The sequence below is a fragment of the Pseudophryne corroboree genome, chromosome 3 (genome assembly GCF_028390025.1).
Source record: "Pseudophryne corroboree isolate aPseCor3 chromosome 3, aPseCor3.hap2, whole genome shotgun sequence".
Lineage (NCBI taxonomy): Eukaryota > Metazoa > Chordata > Amphibia > Anura > Myobatrachidae > Pseudophryne > Pseudophryne corroboree.
Window position 1 is genome coordinate 714,446,318 of NC_086446.1, and position 27,537 is coordinate 714,473,854.

At 44.3% G+C, this 27,537-nt stretch overlaps 1 protein-coding gene across 1 annotated transcript in view; it reads left to right on the plus strand.

Annotated features, from left to right (window-relative positions):
* The first annotated feature begins 575 nt into the window (after window positions 1–575).
* The window catches only part of GPR26 (G protein-coupled receptor 26), a 46,959-nt gene continuing 19,997 nt past the window's right edge, over window positions 576–27,537 (plus strand). Inside the window, exons 1-2 of the mRNA XM_063962139.1 lie at window positions 576–1,298; window positions 3,622–3,735. Coding sequence (XP_063818209.1) covers window positions 631–1,298; window positions 3,622–3,735 — 782 coding nt within the window. The 5' untranslated portion in view covers window positions 576–630. The remainder of the gene's footprint in view (window positions 1,299–3,621; window positions 3,736–27,537) is intronic.

The window sequence follows — 27,537 nt, forward strand, 5'->3', positions numbered from 1 at the left end:
GGACAACGATACAGTACATTGCCTTCCAATACGGCATGCTGATACTTGTAGTCTTACAATAACCTGTGATGTGGATTGCACAAATGTAAGGGTTATTACTTTCACTTTCCCTGCACCCTTGGATAATATGTATACATGCATCTTTATTACTTTCCCTATATATATATATATATATATATATATATATATATACTGAGGTCTCTCAGTGTTATGTAACACTAGTCCTGTGACCATGGATATATCCTGAATCTAATGTATGATGACCTGGAATGGACCAGGCACTGTGAGGTGAGCGTGTTCCTCAGTTTCTGATGTTGGACTGATGCTCTGAGGATGAAGCATTTTGCTTTACTTGTCTCCTATAAACCCTCCCCTACCCATTGCCAGCACCGCAAAGCCCTGATTCCATGTGTAGTCCTGCAAGGAGGGAGTCTGTGGAAATGAACATTACACACACCAGCTCACCTGTGCTGCTGAATGTGCCCCACTCGTGAATTAAACACCAGGGGAACTTCTGATCGCTGCTGCAATAGAAGAGGACAGTTCCACCGGGCAGGAGCTCTTGTGCCAGCCTCCAGGATGCCATCACACATGGGTGCCAAGGATGCCTAGTCAGGGGGGGCTCCAGCAATGGAGCTGTGGGGGATTGCTGGCTGCTCCCTGATGGTTGTGCTGATCCTGGCTGCGCTGCTGTCCAACGGGATGGTGCTGATCTGCTTTTTGAGCTGCTCTGCCCTCCGCGGGCAGGTGCCAGGCTTATTCACCCTCAACCTCACCCTCTGCAACCTGCTGCTCACCGTCATCAACATGCCACTGACACTAGTGGGGGTCATGCGTGGGCACCAGCCCGGGGGAGAGGGGCTGTGCAGGGCAGTGGGCTTCTTGGAAACTTTCCTGACCAGTAACTCCATGCTCAGCATGGCAGCCCTCAGCATTGACCGCTGGGTGGCTGTGGTCTTCCCACTGAGCTATCACTCAAAGATGAGGTATCAGGATGCTGCTGTCATTCTCCTGTATTCCTGGATCCACTCCCTGTCCTTCCCCACTGTGGCCCTCTGCCTGTCCTGGGTGGGCTACCACAAGACCTATGGCTCCTGCACCCTCTACAACAAGGACCCAGAGGAGGGGACATCTTTCCTGGCATTCATTGTCCTTTTCCACCTGCTCAGCTTCCTTCTGTCCTTCCTGGTGCTGTGTGTCACCTACCTGCAGGTGCTGAAGGTAGCTCGGTCCCACTGTAGAAGGATAGATGTGATCACAATGCAAACTCTAGTATTACTGGTGGATCTGCACCCCAGGTATTATTATTTATCACTGGTAGACCTGTATTAGTGTGTGTATTGCAATTTGTGCAACTGTGGATTTCAACGGGTGACAGTGGCAATTTCACAGTCTGTCTCACCCACTTCCCCCTGTCTGAACGTGCAGAACATGGATGAGTGCAATAGACTTTGCAGGAAACTTTGTGACAACTGACACCCACATGCCTGTGTCACCAATATAAATGTATAGTTGGAAATATTGCAGCATGCAATCAGTAAGCTAGGCTCTTTGTGATTCCTGACAGGAAGAGATGCAATAATAATACAGCAGATAGGATGTTGTCTGGGACTATTGTCTAAAAATAATTTGATAAAAGGAAGCCAGAATAGATATGTGCTGCCTGGGTAATACAACACGAAAGCATTGATTTGTTGGTGCTCTGGGTTATGTAAGTGAAGATGGATGTTTTTTCTTTTTTTTCTTTTCTAAATTACATCATTGAGCAACATAGAGAAAACATTGCCTGTCATTGCAGGACTGCACCAGTTGTGTATGTACACAGTACACTTGTCATATTACTGTTATGCTGTATCCTTTTACCTGAATCAGTTTAGTACTGTAAGTGTAATTTACTGAGTACAAGTGTGAAATCTGTCCTCTGGATCAAGTTACAATGTAGAAATACTATCAAAATGTGAGTAGTAATATATTGATACTATAATAACATTCAGCTGGAAAAAATAAGGCTCTAGTATAAACTCCTTATTTATACAAGTAACCAACAAGTGTTGAGGCTTACTGCCAGTGTACACACACACACACACACACACACACACACACACACACACACACACACACACACACACACACACACCAGTGTCATGGGTTTGATTCCCTAACTGTGTGGAGTTTGTATATTCTCCCCGTGCTTACATGGGTTTCCTCCGGGTACTCCAGTTTCCTCCCACAATCAAAAGTATACTGGTAGGTATTAACACAGTGTGAATATGTGTGTGTGTGTGTGTGTGTGTGTGTGTGTGTGTGCGCGCGCGCATGTGGTAGGGAATATAGACTGGGACAAGGACTGATCTGAATGGCCAAATATTCTCTGTAAAGCGCTGCGGAATATGTGTGTGCTATATAAATAACTGGTAATTACTAATTAATAATAAATAGAGATAGATAAATAGATAGATAGATAGATAGATAGATAGATAGATAGATAGATAGATAGATAGATAGATAGATAGATAGATTAGATGGTATGTGGTCAATTTACCTGCAATCAATATCCCAACAGTCAAAATCCCAACATTTAAAATGTCGACAGGTCAAAAAGTTGACATGAGTTTTTCATGGTATTTTAATTGAAACCGACTTGTTCATACTTTACCATCCCAGTGGATCTGGAGTGGGAACATATTAGTGTGTCGAGCGCAGTGAGGCACCGTGCCCGAAGCATGGGGAATGCAGCGAGCCATGCGAGGGGACACGGTACACTTATATGGTATCCATGTCAACCTACAGTATGTCATCATACACACCAAAAAACAATGAAAAACTTGTGTCAACTTTTTGACCTGTCGTCATTTTAAACGTCAGTATTTTGACCTTGTCGATATTTTAAATGTCGGTATTTTGACCATCGGTCAATTGTTGTTGGGATTTTGAATGTAGATATTTCATACTGATCCCCAGATAGATAGAATGTGATTGTAGGGCAAGTGCTCAAATAAAGAAGCCATAGTAAAATAGGAGTAATCACAGGATCTCCATACATAAACACTAGTCCACTGCACATTTTGATACTGTACATACATAGCTTGTACATAGTATACTCACAATACAAAATTGGAACAAAATTGGAGATGAGATCATCTTTGCGCCACCTCTGCCTTTGCAGTGAATGGGTCCTGGGTTGCAACTCGGGAATAACCCTTCTTTATTCCCGGGCTGAATTACCAAAATTGGATCAATAACCATCCTGTTTGTATGGAATGGCATTATATTGTATTTGATGGTAAGTGGTCCTGTATATGTTTTTCTTTTTTAACATCTATTGACCAATACTTCTTGGTTTGGATGGGGAATTCACACTTTCCCCTACACACATGAGCGGAGAGCATTTGATGTGTTATAAATTATGTTGGGACACTGGTCATGTCAGATATGAAAGCAAACATTCACTGTCCCCTGAACATGAATGAGGGCAATAGACTTTGCAAACCTACCACACGTTCAGATTTCTGTATCTTTCCAGGGAAAGGCATCTTTCCCTAAGGTTCTTGTATATACTGTATAGTAAATTATCCTGCCAGTGCTGGCATTGTGCTGAGGTCTCTCTCTTCCTTCCCTTAGTGTGAGGCAGAAATGTTTGGAAGAACAGAAGAGGAGGAGACAACGAGCTACCAAAAAAATCATCACATTCATTGGAACATTCCTGCTCTGCTTCACTCCATATGTCATCACCAGGTGAGTGTCAGGCTGGCCCTGCTCGAGGTTCAGACTGTAAGCAACCCCAGTTCATTGATCATGTTTGGAACTTTTTCAAAAATGAACCAAAGTAATTGTTAATATAAAGCTATGAATATATAAGTGCTGAAACACCATTAGAAAATAGTTTATTTAACTTACATTTTTTTAAAAATAAATTACCCTTTCATGTCTAGAACTTCAAGGTATAATAAGTTCCAGTGCAACTTTGTTCCCTTGTAATGAGCGACACAGTATTCCCCCCCCCTCCCCCCCACTCTGTCAGAAACACCGAAAGACATCCCACAGCTCTTAGACAAAGTGGGCATTATAAGACAAAAAGCTGAAATAGCAATGCTTAGCATTTTGGTAAAGAAACATAACTAGAGGATTGCCATCTTGGCATTAGGGCTATCACCATATGAGAAATACAACTATCAATTCACTAAGACTCAGGAACCTCACAGAAGAATAAAACAAAAAATAGTTAATTGATATTTGGGACTCACAGGGCTCCTTCCAATTTCTGTAGGCAGTCAGTGGACATTAGTAGCCAAAATAAACCTTTGTGCCTCATGTGCCGGTGATATTTTTGGTTCTTAGGTGATTGGTAAGCTGCATCGTCAGTAAAATTAGTCACTGTAGACCCAATACATTATATGCTATTTGTTTGTATCTGATGGGTTCATCCTAATGCTTGGAAATTAGTGATAGAACAATATGTATTATGCCAATGATTCGTAATGTACAGCAAGACCAGATCCAGTGATAGTGCCCCCAGACATATGATGCCACAGACAAGTTTCAGTATTATGGCAGTAATACTAACCAATAAGATTATGCCAGTGAATGTGGACCGACTGCATTACTGTTGGTGCTTGCACATGCTAATTAATGCTTATTCCAGGGATACCAGCAAGGAGGAAATGGACATTGTGCTGGAAAACCCACAGGTTGAGAATCCAGGTCCACTACCGCTTTCATATCGCAAATGCCGGGTCACACACGGGAATTGGAAACGGTTCCTTCCCGGGTGTGATCCGGCATTAGACCCTAACACTGGCTTCCCTGACCTGGCAATATGTTGGGTCAGGTTGCCATCGGAGACGAGGACCGCGGCATGCTCGGGGATGGGTGGAGAGGTGGCGCAGGGAGATGAGATCGTCTCTGCGCCACCTCTGCCTTTGCAGTGAATGGGTCCTGGGTTGCAACTCGGGAATAACCTTTCTTTATTCCCGGGTTGAATTACCAGGTCAGGTGACCCTGGATTTCTGGAGTGAGCCTTTCACACCGCACAGCGACCCGTGACCACTTGGCAATATACTGGGTCGATACCGGGTTATTTGTGCGGTGTGAAAGGGGTATTAGTAACAACTGCATAATAGCAGAAATCAAAGGATTGTTCAATAAAACTATCTACAGCTGGAATATCTATTGTCTTATTACACACCTGTCAGTGTTGCCTAGGATTCCCTCTCCAGAACCTCCTAAGCTGTGCTATTTGTCAGCTTCAGGTGGCATTGCCCCTGATTCAGAGGTGGCCACCAGTGGCGCACACAGGGGGGGTTTCCGAGCACCCAGAAACCCCCTCACTATAAAAAAATTTATGTTTTTTTTCGTTTTTTTTTTCTGCGTGAGTATTATTATGCCTGCTGTCTTCCTGGTGGTACTTATAAGTGCTTAATAAAAATTTACTTTATTTTAATTATAGTACATATATATCCATGTGCATACATATATGCACATGTATATACATACATATAAACACACACACAAATATGGTATATATGCATGTGTGTATATATATGTGTACTGTATGTATATGCATGTTTAATATGCTATGTATATGTGTATATGTATGTATATATATATATATATATATATGTGTGTGTGTGTGTGTGTGTGTGTGTGTGTGTGTGTGTGTGTGTGTGTGTGCGTATATATATATATATATATATATATATATAATCTCACCACTCGGCGGCACTCTGGACAAATAAATAGAGACTAGAGGATTAAATCCAAGATGACCTTGTAGTCTCTATTTATTTATCCGGAGTGCCGCCGAGTGGTAAGATAATATTTTGGGCCGCTGCAACACGGTTGTCACGGAGGGCACCTGGCAAGTTCTGCTGTGGGATAATTTGAGTGCCGGATCTGGTGGATGTATATATATATATATATATATATATATATATATACATACACACACACACAGACACACTAGTTTTACGGACCCATCATATACTGAGTCACCTCAGTCCCCACCCCCGTGCTTGGCTCCACCCAGTTCTGGAAACCCCCCATGTAAATCCTGCGTTTGCCACTGCCCACTGACCTGATTCTGTTGCAAGTAACCAATGTTATCTTTTCTGCACATGCACCGGAGCCGCAGTGCACATGTTTGCAGTAGTGCCCTGGTTGCAGTGTGGTGATAGCCTGATTGACAGACTGCAGGCGTTTGGGGATGCATTCATAAAATCTGAGCTGTGTCCACGCAATGTTGGTGCATGCCAAAGCCACAACTGCATCCTCAGATGCAGACAGGCTCGGACTGGCCCACAGGGGAAACCCCCAGTAGGCCCCATTGCCTGCGGGCCCACCTCCTCCTCTAGGGACTAGGTTCCAAACTCTATCCTAGTATATTTTAATTATACATCATACATATGTTACATTATACTGCACAGGACTTTGGTGTATTTTCTACAGTGCATTGCTGCTATTAATCTGGTATATTATCATAAAGGTTAGCCAATCCTCTGTGGTGGTTGGCCACACCTCCACTATTGCCTGGCCACACCCTTATGCATGGGCCTCTACCACTGCATTTCCCCGGTGGGCCCTTCATGCCACAGTCCGACACCGGATGCAGATTCAATGGACTCGGCAGTGTATTTGTGGTGGACATTCTGGAAAACCGTAGGGTTGCTCCTATGTCCGATGGTCAACAAGATGACCATGATGTTAATCCGATCCTGCATCTAGGACGCAGGCAGTGGATCTTAGAGGCCAGCAGTGGGCATCTGTTTAGGATGGCAGTGTGCAGCGGGGGTGAAGCTAAAGTAAGGAAAGGTCAGTACTCAGTAATTGCAGTATGGGTCTGCAGGCAGGAGCCTGTGCTGCCCACTGATTTCACATTGGCTGCTGCAGCAATCAGCATTAGTAGCTGCACTCTCACCAGCCCCATGCTAGGTGCAGGAAATACATCAACTTCCCCGTACATACAACGGAGATTCTCACTTAGCTTTTGATACATGAACATGACACTCCCATGTCACTCCCTAACCCTAATGGCTACCATAACCCTAGCAGTAATCCTATCACTAACACTAATGGCAACCCTAACCCTAGCAGTAATTCTATCACTAACCCTAATTGCAACCGTAACCCTAGGGGTAATCCTATCACTAACCCTAATGGCAACCCTAACCCTAGCAGTAATCCTATCACTAACCCTAATGGCAACACTAACCATAGCGGTAATCCTAGCACTAACCCTAATGGCAACCCTAACTCTAGCAGTAATCCTATCACTAACCCTAATGGCAACCCTAACCCTAGCGGCAATCCTATCACTAACCCTAATGGCAACCCTAACCCTAGCAGTAATCCTATCACTAACCCTAATGGCAACCCTAACCCTAGCGGCAATCCTATCACTAACCCTAATGGCAACCCTAATCCTAGCGGTAATACTATCACTAACCCTAATGGCAACCCTAACCCTAGCGGTAATCCTATCACTAACCCTAATGGCAACCCTAATCCTAGCGGTAATCCTATCACTAACCCTAATGGCAACTCTAACCCTAGTGTAATTCTATCACTAACCCTAATGGCAACTCTAATCCTAGCAGTAATCTTATCACTAACCCTAATGGCAACCCTAATCCTAGCAGTAATCCTAGCATTAACCCTAATAGCAACCCTAACTCTAGCGGTAGTCCTAGCACTAACCCTAATGGCAACCCTAATCCTAGCAGTAATCCTATCACTAACCCTAATGGCAACTCTAACCCTAGCGGTAATTCTATCACTAACCCTAATGGCAACCCTAACCATAGCGGTAATCCTATCACTAACCCTAATGGCAACCCTAATACTAGCAGTAATCCTAGCACTAACCCTAATGGCAACCCTAATCTTAGCAGTAATCCTAGCATTAACCCTAATGGCAACCCTAACCCTAGCGGTAGTCCTAGCACTAACCCTAATGGCAACCCTAACCCTAGCAGTAATCCTATCACTAACCCTAATGGCAAACCTAACCCTAGCTGTAATCCTATCACTAACCCTAATGACAACTCTAATCCTAGCGGTAATACTATCACTAACCCTAATGGCATCCCTAACCCTAGCGGTAATTCTATCACTAACCCTAATGGCAACCCTAATCCTAGCAGTAATACTATCACTAACCCTAATGGCAACCCTAATCCTAGCGATAATACTATTACTAACCCTAATGGCAACCCTAACCCTAGCAGTAATCCTAGCACTAACCCTAATGGCGACCCTAACCCTAGCGGTAATCCTTGCACTAACCCTAATGGCAACCGTAACCCTATCAGTAATCCTATCACTAACCCTAATAGCAGCCCTAACCCTAGCAGTAAATCCTAGCACTAACCCTAATGGCAGCCCTAACCCTAGCGGCAATCCTATCACTAACCCTAATGGCAACCCTAATCCTAGCGGTAATACTATCACTAACCCTAATGGCAACCCTAACCCTAGCGGTAATCGTATCACTAACCCTAATGGCAACTCTAACCCTAGCGGTAATTCTATCACTAACCCTAATGGCAACCCTAATCCTAGCAGTAATCCTATCACTAACCCTAATGGCAACCCTAATCCTAGCAGTAATCCTAGCATTAACCCTAATGGCAACCCTAACCCTAGCGGTAGTCCTATCACTAACCCTAATGGCAAACCTAACCCTAGCTGTAATCCTAGCACTAACCCTAATGGCAACCGTAACCCTATCAGTAATCCTATCACTAACCCTAGTAGCAGCCCTAATCCTAGTGGTAATCCTAGTACTAACCCTAATGACATCCCTAATCCCTAACCCTAGCAGTAATCCTATCTCTAACCCTAATTGCAACCGTAACCCTAGGGGTAATCCTATCACTAACCCTAATGGCAACCCTAACTCTAGCAGTAATCCTATCACTAACCCTAATGGCAACGCAAACTCTAGCGGTAATCCTATCACTAACTCTAATGGCAACCCTAATCCTAGCGGTAATACTATCACTAACACTAATGGCAACCCTAACCCTAGCGGTAATCCTATCACTAACCCTAATGGCAACTCTAATAACCCTAGCGGTAATTCTATCACTAACCCTAATGGCAACCCTAATCATAGCAGTAATCCTATCACTAACACTAATGGCAACCCTAATCCTAGCAGTATACCTAGCACTAACCCTAATGCAACCCTACCCCTAGCAGTAATCCTATCACTAACCCTAATGGCAAACCTAACCCTAGCTGTAATCCTATCACTAACCCTAATGGCAACCCTAATCCTAGCGGCAATACTATCACTAACCCTAATGGCATCCCTAACCCTAGCGGTAATTCTATCACTAACGCTAATGGCAACCCTAATCCTAGCAGTAATCCTATCACTAACCCTAATGGCAACCCTAATCCCAGTGGTAATACTATTACTAACCCTAATGGCAACCCTAACCCTAGCAGTAATCCTAGCACTAACCCTAATGGCGACCCTAACCCTAGCGGTAATCCTAGCACTAACCCGAACGGCAACCGTAACCCTATCAGTAATCCTATCACTAACCCTAATAGCAGCCCTAATCCTAGTGGTAATCCTAGTACTAACCCTAATGACATCCCTAATCCCTAACCATAGCAGTAATCCTAACACTAACCCTAATGGCAGCCCTAATCCTAGTGGTAATACTATCACTAACCCTAATGGCAACCCTAACCCTAGCAGTAATTCTATCACTAACCTTAATGGCATCCCTAACCCTAGCGGTAATCCTAGCACTAACCCTAACTGCATCCCTAACCCTAGCGGTAATCCTAGCACTAACCTTAATGGCAACCATAACCCTAGTGATAATACTATCATTATCCCTAATGACAACCCTAACCCTATTGGTAATGGCAACCCTAGCGGTAATCCTAGCACTAACCCTAATGGCAACCCTAACCCTGGCAGTAATCCTAGCACTAACACTAATGGCAACCCTAACACTAGTAGTAATACTATCACTATCCCTAATGACAACCCTAACTCATTTGGTAATCCTATCACTAACCCTAATAGCAACCCTAACTCTAGTGGTAATCCTATCACTAACCTTAATGGCATCCCTAACCCTAGCAGTAATTCTAGCACTAACCCTAATAGCAGCCCTAATCCTAGTGGTAATACTATCACTAACCCTAATGGCAACCCTAACCCTAGCGGTAAACCCAGCACTAACCCTAATGACAACCCTAGCGGTAATCCTAGCACTAATCCTAATGGCAACCCTAACCCTAGCTGTTATCCTAGAACTAACCCTAATGGCGACCCTAACCCTAGCGGTAATCCTAGCACTAACCCTAATGGCGACCCTAACCCTAGCAGTAATCATAGCACTAACCCTAATGGCAATCCTAACCCTAGCGGTAATACTAGCACTAACCCTAATGGCGACCCTAACCCTAGCGGTAATCCTAGCACTAACCGTAATGGCAACCGTAACCCTATCAGTAATCCTTTCACTAACCCTAATAGCAGCCCTAATCCTAATGGTAATCCTAGCACTAACCTTAATGGCATCCCTAACCTTAGCAGTAATCCTAACACTAACCCTAATAACAGCCCTAATCCTAGTGGTAATACTATCACTAACCCTAATGGCTACACTAACCCTAGCAGTAATCCGAGCACTAACCCTAACTCTAGCTGTAAATCTATCATTAACCCTAATGGCAACCCTAGCGGTAATCCTATCACTAACTCTAATAGTAACCCTCTCAGTAATACTATCACTAAACTTAATGGCATCCCTAACCCTAGTGGTAATCCTATCAATAACCCTAATGGCAACCCTAACCCTAGCGGTAATCTTATTACTAACCCTAATGGCAACCCTAGCGGTAATCCTAGCACTAACCCTAGTGGCATCCCTAACCCTAGCGGTAATCCTAGCACTAACCTTAATGGCAACCATAACCTTAGTGATAATACTATCACTATCCCTAATGACAACCCTAACACTATTGGTAAACCCTAATGGCAACCCTAACCCTAGCGGTAATCCTAGCACTAACCCTAATGGCAACCATAACCCTAGCAGTAATCCTAGCACTAACCCTAATGGCAACCCTAACCCTAGCGGTAATCCTAGCACTAACCCTAATGGCAACCCTAACCCTATTGGTAATACTATCACTAACCTTAATGGCATCCCTAACCCTTGCAGTAATCCTAGCACTAACCCTAATGGCAACCCTAACCTTAGCAGTAATTCTAGCACTAACCCTAATGGCAACCCTAACCCTAGCTGCAATTTTAGCACTAACCCTAATGGCAACCCTAACCCTAGCAGTAATCCTAGCACTAACCCTAATGGCAAACCTAGCCCTATGGGTAATCCTATCACTAACCCTAATGGCAACCCTAACCCTAGCAGTAATCCTACCACTAACCCTAATGGCAACCCTAATCCTAGCGGTAATACTATTACCCTAATGGCGACCCTAACCCTAGCGGTAATCCTAGCACTAACCCTAATGGCAACCGTAACCCTATCAGTAATCCTATCACTAACCCTAAAAGCAGCCCTAATCCTAGTGGAAATCCTAGCACTAACCCTAATGACATCCCTAATCCCTAATCCTAGCAGTAATCCTTACACTAACCCTAATGGCAGCCCTAATCCTAGTGGTAATACTATCACTAACCCTAATGGCAACCCTAACCCTAGCAGTAATTCTATCACTAACCTTAATGGCATCCCTAACCCTATCGGTAATCCTAGCATTAACCCTAACTGCATCCCTAACCCTAGTGGTAATCCTAGCACTAACCCTAACTGCATCCCTAACCCTAGCGGTAATCCTAGCACTAACCTTAATGGCAACCATAACCCTAGTGGTAATCCTAGCACTAACCCTAATGGCAACCCTAGCGGTAATCCTAGCACTAACCCTAATGGCAACCCTAACCCTAGTGGTAATCCTAGCACTAACCCTAATGGCAACCCTAACCCTAGTGGTAATCCTAGCACTAACCCTAATGGCAACCCTAACCCTGGCAGTAATCCTATCACTAACCTTAATGGCAGCCCTAGCGGTAATCCTAGCACTAACCCTAATGGCGACCCTAACCCTAGCGGTAATCCTAGCACTAACCGTAATGGCAACCGTAACCCTATCAGTAATCCTTTCACTAACCCTAATAGCAGCCCTAATCCTAATGGTAATCCTAGCACTAACCTTAATGGCATCCCTAACCTTAGCAGTAATCCTAACACTAACCCTAATAACAGCCCTAATCCTAGTGGTAATACTATCACTAACCCTAATGGCTACACTAACCCTAGCAGTAATCCGAGCACTAACCCTAACTCTAGCTGTAAATCTATCATTAACCCTAATGGCAACCCTAGCGGTAATCCTATCACTAACTCTAATAGTAACCCTCTCAGTAATACTATCACTAAACTTAATGGCATCCCTAACCCTAGTGGTAATCCTATCAATAACCCTAATGGCAACCCTAACCCTAGCGGTAATCTTATTACTAACCCTAATGGCAACCCTAGCGGTAATCCTAGCACTAACCCTAGTGGCATCCCTAACCCTAGCGGTAATCCTAGCACTAACCTTAATGGCAACCATAACCTTAGTGATAATACTATCACTATCCCTAATGACAACCCTAACACTATTGGTAAACCCTAATGGCAACCCTAACCCTAGCGGTAATCCTAGCACTAACCCTAATGGCAACCATAACCCTAGCGGTAATCCTAGCACTAACCCTAATGGCAACCCTAACCCTATTGGTAATACTATCACTAACCTTAATGGCATCCCTAACCCTTGCAGTAATCCTAGCACTAACCCTAATGGCAACCCTAACCTTAGCAGTAATTCTAGCACTAACCCTAATGGCAACCCTAACCCTAGCGGCAATTTTAGCACTAACCCTAATGGCAACCCTAACCCTAGCAGTAATCCTAGCACTAACCCTAATGGCAAACCTAGCCCTATGGGTAATCCTATCACTAACCCTAATGGCAACCCTAACCCTAGCAGTAATCCTACCACTAACCCTAATGGCAACCCTAATCCTAGCGGTAATACTATTACCCTAATGGCGACCCTAACCCTAGCGGTAATCCTAGCACTAACCCTAATGGCAACCGTAACCCTATCAGTAATCCTATCACTAACCCTAAAAGCAGCCCTAATCCTAGTGGAAATCCTAGCACTAACCCTAATGACATCCCTAATCCCTAATCCTAGCAGTAATCCTAACACTAACCCTAATGGCAGCCCTAATCCTAGTGGTAATACTATCACTAACCCTAATGGCAACCCTAACCCTAGCAGTAATTCTATCACTAACCTTAATGGCATCCCTAACCCTATCGGTAATCCTAGCATTAACCCTAACTGCATCCCTAACCCTAGTGGTAATCCTAGCACTAACCCTAACTGCATCCCTAACCCTAGCGGTAATCCTAGCACTAACCTTAATGGCAACCATAACCCTAGTGGTAATCCTAGCACTAACCCTAATGGCAACCCTAGCGGTAATCCTAGCACTAACCCTAATGGCAACCCTAACCCTAGTGGTAATCCTAGCACTAACCCTAATGGCAACCCTAACCCTAGTGGTAATCCTAGCACTAACCCTAATGGCAACCCTAACCCTGGCAGTAATCCTATCACTAACCTTAATGGCAGCCCTAGCGGTAATCCTAGCACTAACCCTAATGGCGACCCTAACCCTAGCGGTAATCCTAGCACTAACCGTAATGGCAACCGTAACCCTATCAGTAATCCTTTCACTAACCCTAATAGCAGCCCTAATCCTAATGGTAATCCTAGCACTAACCTTAATGGCATCCCTAACCTTAGCAGTAATCCTAACACTAACCCTAATAACAGCCCTAATCCTAGTGGTAATACTATCACTAACCCTAATGGCTACACTAACCCTAGCAGTAATCCGAGCACTAACCCTAACTCTAGCTGTAAATCTATCATTAACCCTAATGGCAACCCTAGCGGTAATCCTATCACTAACTCTAATAGTAACCCTCTCAGTAATACTATCACTAAACTTAATGGCATCCCTAACCCTAGTGGTAATCCTATCAATAACCCTAATGGCAACCCTAACCCTAGCGGTAATCTTATTACTAACCCTAATGGCAACCCTAGCGGTAATCCTAGCACTAACCCTAGTGGCATCCCTAACCCTAGCGGTAATCCTAGCACTAACCTTAATGGCAACCATAACCTTAGTGATAATACTATCACTATCCCTAATGACAACCCTAACACTATTGGTAAACCCTAATGGCAACCCTAACCCTAGCGGTAATCCTAGCACTAACCCTAATGGCAACCATAACCCTAGCAGTAATCCTAGCACTAACCCTAATGGCAACCCTAACCCTAGCGGTAATCCTAGCACTAACCCTAATGGCAACCCTAACCCTATTGGTAATACTATCACTAACCTTAATGGCATCCCTAACCCTTGCAGTAATCCTAGCACTAACCCTAATGGCAACCCTAACCTTAGCAGTAATTCTAGCACTAACCCTAATGGCAACCCTAACCCTAGCTGCAATTTTAGCACTAACCCTAATGGCAACCCTAACCCTAGCAGTAATCCTAGCACTAACCCTAATGGCAAACCTAGCCCTATGGGTAATCCTATCACTAACCCTAATGGCAACCCTAACCCTAGCAGTAATCCTACCACTAACCCTAATGGCAACCCTAATCCTAGCGGTAATACTATTACCCTAATGGCGACCCTAACCCTAGCGGTAATCCTAGCACTAACCCTAATGGCAACCGTAACCCTATCAGTAATCCTATCACTAACCCTAAAAGCAGCCCTAATCCTAGTGGAAATCCTAGCACTAACCCTAATGACATCCCTAATCCCTAAACCTAGCAGTAATCCTTACACTAACCCTAATGGCAGCCCTAATCCTAGTGGTAATACTATCACTAACCCTAATGGCAACCCTAACCCTAGCAGTAATTCTATCACTAACCTTAATGGCATCCCTAACCCTATCGGTAATCCTAGCATTAACCCTAACTGCATCCCTAACCCTAGTGGTAATCCTAGCACTAACCCTAACTGCATCCCTAACCCTAGCGGTAATCCTAGCACTAACCTTAATGGCAACCATAACCCTAGTGGTAATCCTAGCACTAACCCTAATGGCAACCCTAGCGGTAATCCTAGCACTAACCCTAATGGCAACCCTAACCCTAGTGGTAATCCTAGCACTAACCCTAATGGCAACCCTAACCCTAGTGGTAATCCTAGCACTAACCCTAATGGCAACCCTAACCCTGGCAGTAATCCTATCACTAACCTTAATGGCAGCCCTAGCGGTAATCCTAGCACTAACCCTAATGGCGACCCTAACCCTAGCGGTAATCCTAGCACTAACCGTAATGGCAACCGTAACCCTATCAGTAATCCTTTCACTAACCCTAATAGCAGCCCTAATCCTAATGGTAATCCTAGCACTAACCTTAATGGCATCCCTAACCTTAGCAGTAATCCTAACACTAACCCTAATAACAGCCCTAATCCTAGTGGTAATACTATCACTAACCCTAATGGCTACACTAACCCTAGCAGTAATCCGAGCACTAACCCTAACTCTAGCTGTAAATCTATCATTAACCCTAATGGCAACCCTAGCGGTAATCCTATCACTAACTCTAATAGTAACCCTCTCAGTAATACTATCACTAAACTTAATGGCATCCCTAACCCTAGTGGTAATCCTATCAATAACCCTAATGGCAACCCTAACCCTAGCGGTAATCTTATTACTAACCCTAATGGCAACCCTAGCGGTAATCCTAGCACTAACCCTAGTGGCATCCCTAACCCTAGCGGTAATCCTAGCACTAACCTTAATGGCAACCATAACCTTAGTGATAATACTATCACTATCCCTAATGACAACCCTAACACTATTGGTAAACCCTAATGGCAACCCTAACCCTAGCGGTAATCCTAGCACTAACCCTAATGGCAACCATAACCCTAGCAGTAATCCTAGCACTAACCCTAATGGCAACCCTAACCCTAGCGGTAATCCTAGCACTAACCCTAATGGCAACCCTAACCCTATTGGTAATACTATCACTAACCTTAATGGCATCCCTAACCCTTGCAGTAATCCTAGCACTAACCCTAATGGCAACCCTAACCTTAGCAGTAATTCTAGCACTAACCCTAATGGCAACCCTAACCCTAGCTGCAATTTTAGCACTAACCCTAATGGCAACCCTAACCCTAGCAGTAATCCTAGCACTAACCCTAATGGCAAACCTAGCCCTATGGGTAATCCTATCACTAACCCTAATGGCAACCCTAACCCTAGCAGTAATCCTACCACTAACCCTAATGGCAACCCTAATCCTAGCGGTAATACTATTACCCTAATGGCGACCCTAACCCTAGCGGTAATCCTAGCACTAACCCTAATGGCAACCGTAACCCTATCAGTAATCCTATCACTAACCCTAAAAGCAGCCCTAATCCTAGTGGAAATCCTAGCACTAACCCTAATGACATCCCTAATCCCTAATCCTAGCAGTAATCCTTACACTAACCCTAATGGCAGCCCTAATCCTAGTGGTAATACTATCACTAACCCTAATGGCAACCCTAACCCTAGCAGTAATTCTATCACTAACCTTAATGGCATCCCTAACCCTATCGGTAATCCTAGCATTAACCCTAACTGCATCCCTAACCCTAGTGGTAATCCTAGCACTAACCCTAACTGCATCCCTAACCCTAGCGGTAATCCTAGCACTAACCTTAATGGCAACCATAACCCTAGTGGTAATCCTAGCACTAACCCTAATGGCAACCCTAGCGGTAATCCTAGCACTAACCCTAATGGCAACCCTAACCCTAGTGGTAATCCTAGCACTAACCCTAATGGCAACCCTAACCCTAGTGGTAATCCTAGCACTAACCCTAATGGCAACCCTAACCCTGGCAGTAATCCTATCACTAACCTTAATGGCAGCCCTAGCGGTAATCCTAGCACTAACCCTAATGGCGACCCTAACCCTAGCGGTAATCCTAGCACTAACCGTAATGGCAACCGTAACCCTATCAGTAATCCTTTCACTAACCCTAATAGCAGCCCTAATCCTAATGGTAATCCTAGCACTAACCTTAATGGCATCCCTAACCTTAGCAGTAATCCTAACACTAACCCTAATAACAGCCCTAATCCTAGTGGTAATACTATCACTAACCCTAATGGCTACACTAACCCTAGCAGTAATCCGAGCACTAACCCTAACTCTAGCTGTAAATCTATCATTAACCCTAATGGCAACCCTAGCGGTAATCCTATCACTAACTCTAATAGTAACCCTCTCAGTAATACTATCACTAAACTTAATGGCATCCCTAACCCTAGTGGTAATCCTATCAATAACCCTAATGGCAACCCTAACCCTAGCGGTAATCTTATTACTAACCCTAATGGCAACCCTAGCGGTAATCCTAGCACTAACCCTAGTGGCATCCCTAACCCTAGCGGTAATCCTAGCACTAACCTTAATGGCAACCATAACCTTAGTGATAATACTATCACTATCCCTAATGACAACCCTAACACTATTGGTAAACCCTAATGGCAACCCTAACCCTAGCGGTAATCCTAGCACTAACCCTAATGGCAACCATAACCCTAGCGGTAATCCTAGCACTAACCCTAATGGCAACCCTAACCCTATTGGTAATACTATCACTAACCTTAATGGCATCCCTAACCCTTGCAGTAATCCTAGCACTAACCCTAATGGCAACCCTAACCTTAGCAGTAATTCTAGCACTAACCCTAATGGCAACCCTAACCCTAGCTGCAATTTTAGCACTAACCCTAATGGCAACCCTAACCCTAGCAGTAATCCTAGCACTAACCCTAATGGCAAACCTAGCCCTATGGGTAATCCTATCACTAACCCTAATGGCAACCCTAACCCTAGCAGTAATCCTACCACTAACCCTAATGGCAACCCTAATCCTAGCGGTAATACTATTACCCTAATGGCGACCCTAACCCTAGCGGTAATCCTAGCACTAACCCTAATGGCAACCGTAACCCTATCAGTAATCCTATCACTAACCCTAAAAGCAGCCCTAATCCTAGTGGAAATCCTAGCACTAACCCTAATGACATCCCTAATCCCTAATCCTAGCAGTAATCCTTACACTAACCCTAATGGCAGCCCTAATCCTAGTGGTAATACTATCACTAACCCTAATGGCAACCCTAACCCTAGCAGTAATTCTATCACTAACCTTAATGGCATCCCTAACCCTATCGGTAATCCTAGCATTAACCCTAACTGCATCCCTAACCCTAGTGGTAATCCTAGCACTAACCCTAACTGCATCCCTAACCCTAGCGGTAATCCTAGCACTAACCTTAATGGCAACCATAACCCTAGTGGTAATCCTAGCACTAACCCTAATGGCAACCCTAGCGGTAATCCTAGCACTAACCCTAATGGCAACCCTAACCCTAGTGGTAATCCTAGCACTAACCCTAATGGCAACCCTAACCCTAGTGGTAATCCTAGCACTAACCCTAATGGCAACCCTAACCCTGGCAGTAATCCTATCACTAACCTTAATGGCAGCCCTAGCGGTAATCCTAGCACTAACCCTAATGGCGACCCTAACCCTAGCGGTAATCCTAGCACTAACCGTAATGGCAACCGTAACCCTATCAGTAATCCTTTCACTAACCCTAATAGCAGCCCTAATCCTAATGGTAATCCTAGCACTAACCTTAATGGCATCCCTAACCTTAGCAGTAATCCTAACACTAACCCTAATAACAGCCCTAATCCTAGTGGTAATACTATCACTAACCCTAATGGCTACACTAACCCTAGCAGTAATCCGAGCACTAACCCTAACTCTAGCTGTAAATCTATCATTAACCCTAATGGCAACCCTAGCGGTAATCCTATCACTAACTCTAATAGTAACCCTCTCAGTAATACTATCACTAAACTTAATGGCATCCCTAACCCTAGTGGTAATCCTATCAATAACCCTAATGGCAACCCTAACCCTAGCGGTAATCTTATTACTAACCCTAATGGCAACCCTAGCGGTAATCCTAGCACTAACCCTAGTGGCATCCCTAACCCTAGCGGTAATCCTAGCACTAACCTTAATGGCAACCATAACCTTAGTGATAATACTATCACTATCCCTAATGACAACCCTAACACTATTGGTAAACCCTAATGGCAACCCTAACCCTAGCGGTAATCCTAGCACTAACCCTAATGGCAACCATAACCCTAGCGGTAATCCTAGCACTAACCCTAATGGCAACCCTAACCCTATTGGTAATACTATCACTAACCTTAATGGCATCCCTAACCCTTGCAGTAATCCTAGCACTAACCCTAATGGCAACCCTAACCTTAGCAGTAATTCTAGCACTAACCCTAATGGCAACCCTAACCCTAGCGGCAATTTTAGCACTAACCCTAATGGCAACCCTAACCCTAGCAGTAATCCTAGCACTAACCCTAATGGCAAACCTAGCCCTATGGGTAATCCTATCACTAACCCTAATGGCAACCCTAACCCTAGCAGTAATCCTACCACTAACCCTAATGGCAACCCTAATCCTAGCGGTAATACTATTACCCTAATGGCGACCCTAACCCTAGCGGTAATCCTAGCACTAACCCTAATGGCAACCGTAACCCTATCAGTAATCCTATCACTAACCCTAAAAGCAGCCCTAATCCTAGTGGAAATCCTAGCACTAACCCTAATGACATCCCTAATCCCTAATCCTAGCAGTAATCCTAACACTAACCCTAATGGCAGCCCTAATCCTAGTGGTAATACTATCACTAACCCTAATGGCAACCCTAACCCTAGCAGTAATTCTATCACTAACCTTAATGGCATCCCTAACCCTATCGGTAATCCTAGCATTAACCCTAACTGCATCCCTAACCCTAGTGGTAATCCTAGCACTAACCCTAACTGCATCCCTAACCCTAGCGGTAATCCTAGCACTAACCTTAATGGCAACCATAACCCTAGTGGTAATCCTAGCACTAACCCTAATGGCAACCCTAGCGGTAATCCTAGCACTAACCCTAATGGCAACCCTAACCCTAGTGGTAATCCTAGCACTAACCCTAATGGCAACCCTAACCCTAGTGGTAATCCTAGCACTAACCCTAATGGCAACCCTAACCCTGGCAGTAATCCTATCACTAACCTTAATGGCAGCCCTAGCGGTAATCCTAGCACTAACCCTAATGGCGACCCTAACCCTAGCGGTAATCCTAGCACTAACCGTAATGGCAACCGTAACCCTATCAGTAATCCTTTCACTAACCCTAATAGCAGCCCTAATCCTAATGGTAATCCTAGCACTAACCTTAATGGCATCCCTAACCTTAGCAGTAATCCTAACACTAACCCTAATAACAGCCCTAATCCTAGTGGTAATACTATCACTAACCCTAATGGCTACACTAACCCTAGCAGTAATCCGAGCACTAACCCTAACTCTAGCTGTAAATCTATCATTAACCCTAATGGCAACCCTAGCGGTAATCCTATCACTAACTCTAATAGTAACCCTCTCAGTAATACTATCACTAAACTTAATGGCATCCCTAACCCTAGTGGTAATCCTATCAATAACCCTAATGGCAACCCTAACCCTAGCGGTAATCTTATTACTAACCCTAATGGCAACCCTAGCGGTAATCCTAGCACTAACCCTAGTGGCATCCCTAACCCTAGCGGTAATCCTAGCACTAACCTTAATGGCAACCATAACCTTAGTGATAATACTATCACTATCCCTAATGACAACCCTAACACTATTGGTAAACCCTAATGGCAACCCTAACCCTAGCGGTAATCCTAGCACTAACCCTAATGGCAACCATAACCCTAGCGGTAATCCTAGCACTAACCCTAATGGCAACCCTAACCCTATTGGTAATACTATCACTAACCTTAATGGCATCCCTAACCCTTGCAGTAATCCTAGCACTAACCCTAATGGCAACCCTAACCTTAGCAGTAATTCTAGCACTAACCCTAATGGCAACCCTAACCCTAGCTGCAATTTTAGCACTAACCCTAATGGCAACCCTAACCCTAGCAGTAATCCTAGCACTAACCCTAATGGCAAACCTAGCCCTATGGGTAATCCTATCACTAACCCTAATGGCAACCCTAACCCTAGCAGTAATCCTACCACTAACCCTAATGGCAACCCTAATCCTAGCGGTAATACTATTACCCTAATGGCGACCCTAACCCTAGCGGTAATCCTAGCACTAACCCTAATGGCAACCGTAACCCTATCAGTAATCCTATCACTAACCCTAAAAGCAGCCCTAATCCTAGTGGAAATCCTAGCACTAACCCTAATGACATCCCTAATCCCTAATCCTAGCAGTAATCCTTACACTAACCCTAATGGCAGCCCTAATCCTAGTGGTAATACTATCACTAACCCTAATGGCAACCCTAACCCTAGCAGTAATTCTATCACTAACCTTAATGGCATCCCTAACCCTATCGGTAATCCTAGCATTAACCCTAACTGCATCCCTAACCCTAGTGGTAATCCTAGCACTAACCCTAACTGCATCCCTAACCCTAGCGGTAATCCTAGCACTAACCTTAATGGCAACCATAACCCTAGTGGTAATCCTAGCACTAACCCTAATGGCAACCCTAGCGGTAATCCTAGCACTAACCCTAATGGCAACCCTAACCCTAGTGGTAATCCTAGCACTAACCCTAATGGCAACCCTAACCCTAGTGGTAATCCTAGCACTAACCCTAATGGCAACCCTAACCCTGGCAGTAATCCTATCACTAACCTTAATGGCAGCCCTAGCGGTAATCCTAGCACTAACCCTAATGGCGACCCTAACCCTAGCGGTAATCCTAGCACTAACCGTAATGGCAACCGTAACCCTATCAGTAATCCTTTCACTAACCCTAATAGCAGCCCTAATCCTAATGGTAATCCTAGCACTAACCTTAATGGCATCCCTAACCTTAGCAGTAATCCTAACACTAACCCTAATAACAGCCCTAATCCTAGTGGTAATACTATCACTAACCCTAATGGCTACACTAACCCTAGCAGTAATCCGAGCACTAACCCTAACTCTAGCTGTAAATCTATCATTAACCCTAATGGCAACCCTAGCGGTAATCCTATCACTAACTCTAATAGTAACCCTCTCAGTAATACTATCACTAAACTTAATGGCATCCCTAACCCTAGTGGTAATCCTATCAATAACCCTAATGGCAACCCTAACCCTAGCGGTAATCTTATTACTAACCCTAATGGCAACCCTAGCGGTAATCCTAGCACTAACCCTAGTGGCATCCCTAACCCTAGCGGTAATCCTAGCACTAACCTTAATGGCAACCATAACCTTAGTGATAATACTATCACTATCCCTAATGACAACCCTAACACTATTGGTAAACCCTAATGGCAACCCTAACCCTAGCGGTAATCCTAGCACTAACCCTAATGGCAACCATAACCCTAGCGGTAATCCTAGCACTAACCCTAATGGCAACCCTAACCCTATTGGTAATACTATCACTAACCTTAATGGCATCCCTAACCCTTGCAGTAATCCTAGCACTAACCCTAATGGCAACCCTAACCTTAGCAGTAATTCTAGCACTAACCCTAATGGCAACCCTAACCCTAGCGGCAATTTTAGCACTAACCCTAATGGCAACCCTAACCCTAGCAGTAATCCTAGCACTAACCCTAATGGCAAACCTAGCCCTATGGGTAATCCTATCACTAACCCTAATGGCAACCCTAACCCTAGCAGTAATCCTACCACTAACCCTAATGGCAACCCTAATCCTAGCGGTAATACTATTACCCTAATGGCGACCCTAACCCTAGCGGTAATCCTAGCACTAACCCTAATGGCAACCGTAACCCTATCAGTAATCCTATCACTAACCCTAAAAGCAGCCCTAATCCTAGTGGAAATCCTAGCACTAACCCTAATGACATCCCTAATCCCTAATCCTAGCAGTAATCCTAACACTAACCCTAATGGCAGCCCTAATCCTAGTGGTAATACTATCACTAACCCTAATGGCAACCCTAACCCTAGCAGTAATTCTATCACTAACCTTAATGGCATCCCTAACCCTATCGGTAATCCTAGCATTAACCCTAACTGCATCCCTAACCCTAGTGGTAATCCTAGCACTAACCCTAACTGCATCCCTAACCCTAGCGGTAATCCTAGCACTAACCTTAATGGCAACCATAACCCTAGTGGTAATCCTAGCACTAACCCTAATGGCAACCCTAGCGGTAATCCTAGCACTAACCCTAATGGCAACCCTAACCCTAGTGGTAATCCTAGCACTAACCCTAATGGCAACCCTAACCCTAGTGGTAATCCTAGCACTAACCCTAATGGCAACCCTAACCCTGGCAGTAATCCTATCACTAACCTTAATGGCAGCCCTAGCGGTAATCCTAGCACTAACCCTAATGGCGACCCTAACCCTAGCGGTAATCCTAGCACTAACCGTAATGGCAACCGTAACCCTATCAGTAATCCTTTCACTAACCCTAATAGCAGCCCTAATCCTAATGGTAATCCTAGCACTAACCTTAATGGCATCCCTAACCTTAGCAGTAATCCTAACACTAACCCTAATAACAGCCCTAATCCTAGTGGTAATACTATCACTAACCCTAATGGCTACACTAACCCTAGCAGTAATCCGAGCACTAACCCTAACTCTAGCTGTAAATCTATCATTAACCCTAATGGCAACCCTAGCGGTAATCCTATCACTAACTCTAATAGTAACCCTCTCAGTAATACTATCACTAAACTTAATGGCATCCCTAACCCTAGTGGTAATCCTATCAATAACCCTAATGGCAACCCTAACCCTAGCGGTAATCTTATTACTAACCCTAATGGCAACCCTAGCGGTAATCCTAGCACTAACCCTAGTGGCATCCCTAACCCTAGCGGTAATCCTAGCACTAACCTTAATGGCAACCATAACCTTAGTGATAATACTATCACTATCCCTAATGACAACCCTAACACTATTGGTAAACCCTAATGGCAACCCTAACCCTAGCGGTAATCCTAGCACTAACCCTAATGGCAACCATAACCCTAGCAGTAATCCTAGCACTAACCCTAATGGCAACCCTAACCCTAGCGGTAATCCTAGCACTAACCCTAATGGCAACCCTAACCCTATTGGTAATACTATCACTAACCTTAATGGCATCCCTAACCCTTGCAGTAATCCTAGCACTAACCCTAATGGCAACCCTAACCTTAGCAGTAATTCTAGCACTAACCCTAATGGCAACCCTAACCCTAGCTGCAATTTTAGCACTAACCCTAATGGCAACCCTAACCCTAGCAGTAATCCTAGCACTAACCCTAATGGCAAACCTAGCCCTATGGGTAATCCTATCACTAACCCTAATGGCAACCCTAACCCTAGCAGTAATCCTACCACTAACCCTAATGGCAACCCTAATCCTAGCGGTAATACTATTACCCTAATGGCGACCCTAACCCTAGCGGTAATCCTAGCACTAACCCTAATGGCAACCGTAACCCTATCAGTAATCCTATCACTAACCCTAAAAGCAGCCCTAATCCTAGTGGAAATCCTAGCACTAACCCTAATGACATCCCTAATCCCTAATCCTAGCAGTAATCCTTACACTAACCCTAATGGCAGCCCTAATCCTAGTGGTAATACTATCACTAACCCTAATGGCAACCCTAACCCTAGCAGTAATTCTATCACTAACCTTAATGGCATCCCTAACCCTATCGGTAATCCTAGCATTAACCCTAACTGCATCCCTAACCCTAGTGGTAATCCTAGCACTAACCCTAACTGCATCCCTAACCCTAGCGGTAATCCTAGCACTAACCTTAATGGCAACCATAACCCTAGTGGTAATCCTAGCACTAACCCTAATGGCAACCCTAGCGGTAATCCTAGCACTAACCCTAATGGCAACCCTAACCCTAGTGGTAATCCTAGCACTAACCCTAATGGCAACCCTAACCCTAGTGGTAATCCTAGCACTAACCCTAATGGCAACCCTAACCCTGGCAGTAATCCTATCACTAACCTTAATGGCAGCCCTAGCGGTAATCCTAGCACTAACCCTAATGGCGACCCTAACCCTAGCGGTAATCCTAGCACTAACCGTAATGGCAACCGTAACCCTATCAGTAATCCTTTCACTAACCCTAATAGCAGCCCTAATCCTAATGGTAATCCTAGCACTAACCTTAATGGCATCCCTAACCTTAGCAGTAATCCTAACACTAACCCTAATAACAGCCCTAATCCTAGTGGTAATACTATCACTAACCCTAATGGCTACACTAACCCTAGCAGTAATCCGAGCACTAACCCTAACTCTAGCTGTAAATCTATCATTAACCCTAATGGCAACCCTAGCGGTAATCCTATCACTAACTCTAATAGTAACCCTCTCAGTAATACTATCACTAAACTTAATGGCATCCCTAACCCTAGTGGTAATCCTATCAATAACCCTAATGGCAACCCTAACCCTAGCGGTAATCTTATTACTAACCCTAATGGCAACCCTAGCGGTAATCCTAGCACTAACCCTAGTGGCATCCCTAACCCTAGCGGTAATCCTAGCACTAACCTTAATGGCAACCATAACCTTAGTGATAATACTATCACTATCCCTAATGACAACCCTAACACTATTGGTAAACCCTAATGGCAACCCTAACCCTAGCGGTAATCCTAGCACTAACCCTAATGGCAACCATAACCCTAGCAGTAATCCTAGCACTAACCCTAATGGCAACCCTAACCCTAGCGGTAATCCTAGCACTAACCCTAATGGCAACCCTAACCCTATTGGTAATACTATCACTAACCTTAATGGCATCCCTAACCCTTGCAGTAATCCTAGCACTAACCCTAATGGCAACCCTAACCTTAGCAGTAATTCTAGCACTAACCCTAATGGCAACCCTAACCCTAGCTGCAATTTTAGCACTAACCCTAATGGCAACCCTAACCCTAGCAGTAATCCTAGCACTAACCCTAATGGCAAACCTAGCCCTATGGGTAATCCTATCACTAACCCTAATGGCAACCCTAACCCTAGCAGTAATCCTACCACTAACCCTAATGGCAACCCTAATCCTAGCGGTAATACTATTACCCTAATGGCGACCCTAACCCTAGCGGTAATCCTAGCACTAACCCTAATGGCAACCGTAACCCTATCAGTAATCCTATCACTAACCCTAAAAGCAGCCCTAATCCTAGTGGAAATCCTAGCACTAACCCTAATGACATCCCTAATCCCTAATCCTAGCAGTAATCCTTACACTAACCCTAATGGCAGCCCTAATCCTAGTGGTAATACTATCACTAACCCTAATGGCAACCCTAACCCTAGCAGTAATTCTATCACTAACCTTAATGGCATCCCTAACCCTATCGGTAATCCTAGCATTAACCCTAACTGCATCCCTAACCCTAGTGGTAATCCTAGCACTAACCCTAACTGCATCCCTAACCCTAGCGGTAATCCTAGCACTAACCTTAATGGCAACCATAACCCTAGTGGTAATCCTAGCACTAACCCTAATGGCAACCCTAGCGGTAATCCTAGCACTAACCCTAATGGCAACCCTAACCCTAGTGGTAATCCTAGCACTAACCCTAATGGCAACCCTAACCCTAGTGGTAATCCTAGCACTAACCCTAATGGCAACCCTAACCCTGGCAGTAATCCTATCACTAACCTTAATGGCAGCCCTAGCGGTAATCCTAGCACTAACCCTAATGGCGACCCTAACCCTAGCGGTAATCCTAGCACTAACCGTAATGGCAACCGTAACCCTATCAGTAATCCTTTCACTAACCCTAATAGCAGCCCTAATCCTAATGGTAATCCTAGCACTAACCTTAATGGCATCCCTAACCTTAGCAGTAATCCTAACACTAACCCTAATAACAGCCCTAATCCTAGTGGTAATACTATCACTAACCCTAATGGCTACACTAACCCTAGCAGTAATCCGAGCACTAACCCTAACTCTAGCTGTAAATCTATCATTAACCCTAATGGCAACCCTAGCGGTAATCCTATCACTAACTCTAATAGTAACCCTCTCAGTAATACTATCACTAAACTTAATGGCATCCCTAACCCTAGTGGTAATCCTATCAATAACCCTAATGGCAACCCTAACCCTAGCGGTAATCTTATTACTAACCCTAATGGCAACCCTAGCGGTAATCCTAGCACTAACCCTAGTGGCATCCCTAACCCTAGCGGTAATCCTAGCACTAACCTTAATGGCAACCATAACCTTAGTGATAATACTATCACTATCCCTAATGACAACCCTAACACTATTGGTAAACCCTAATGGCAACCCTAACCCTAGCGGTAA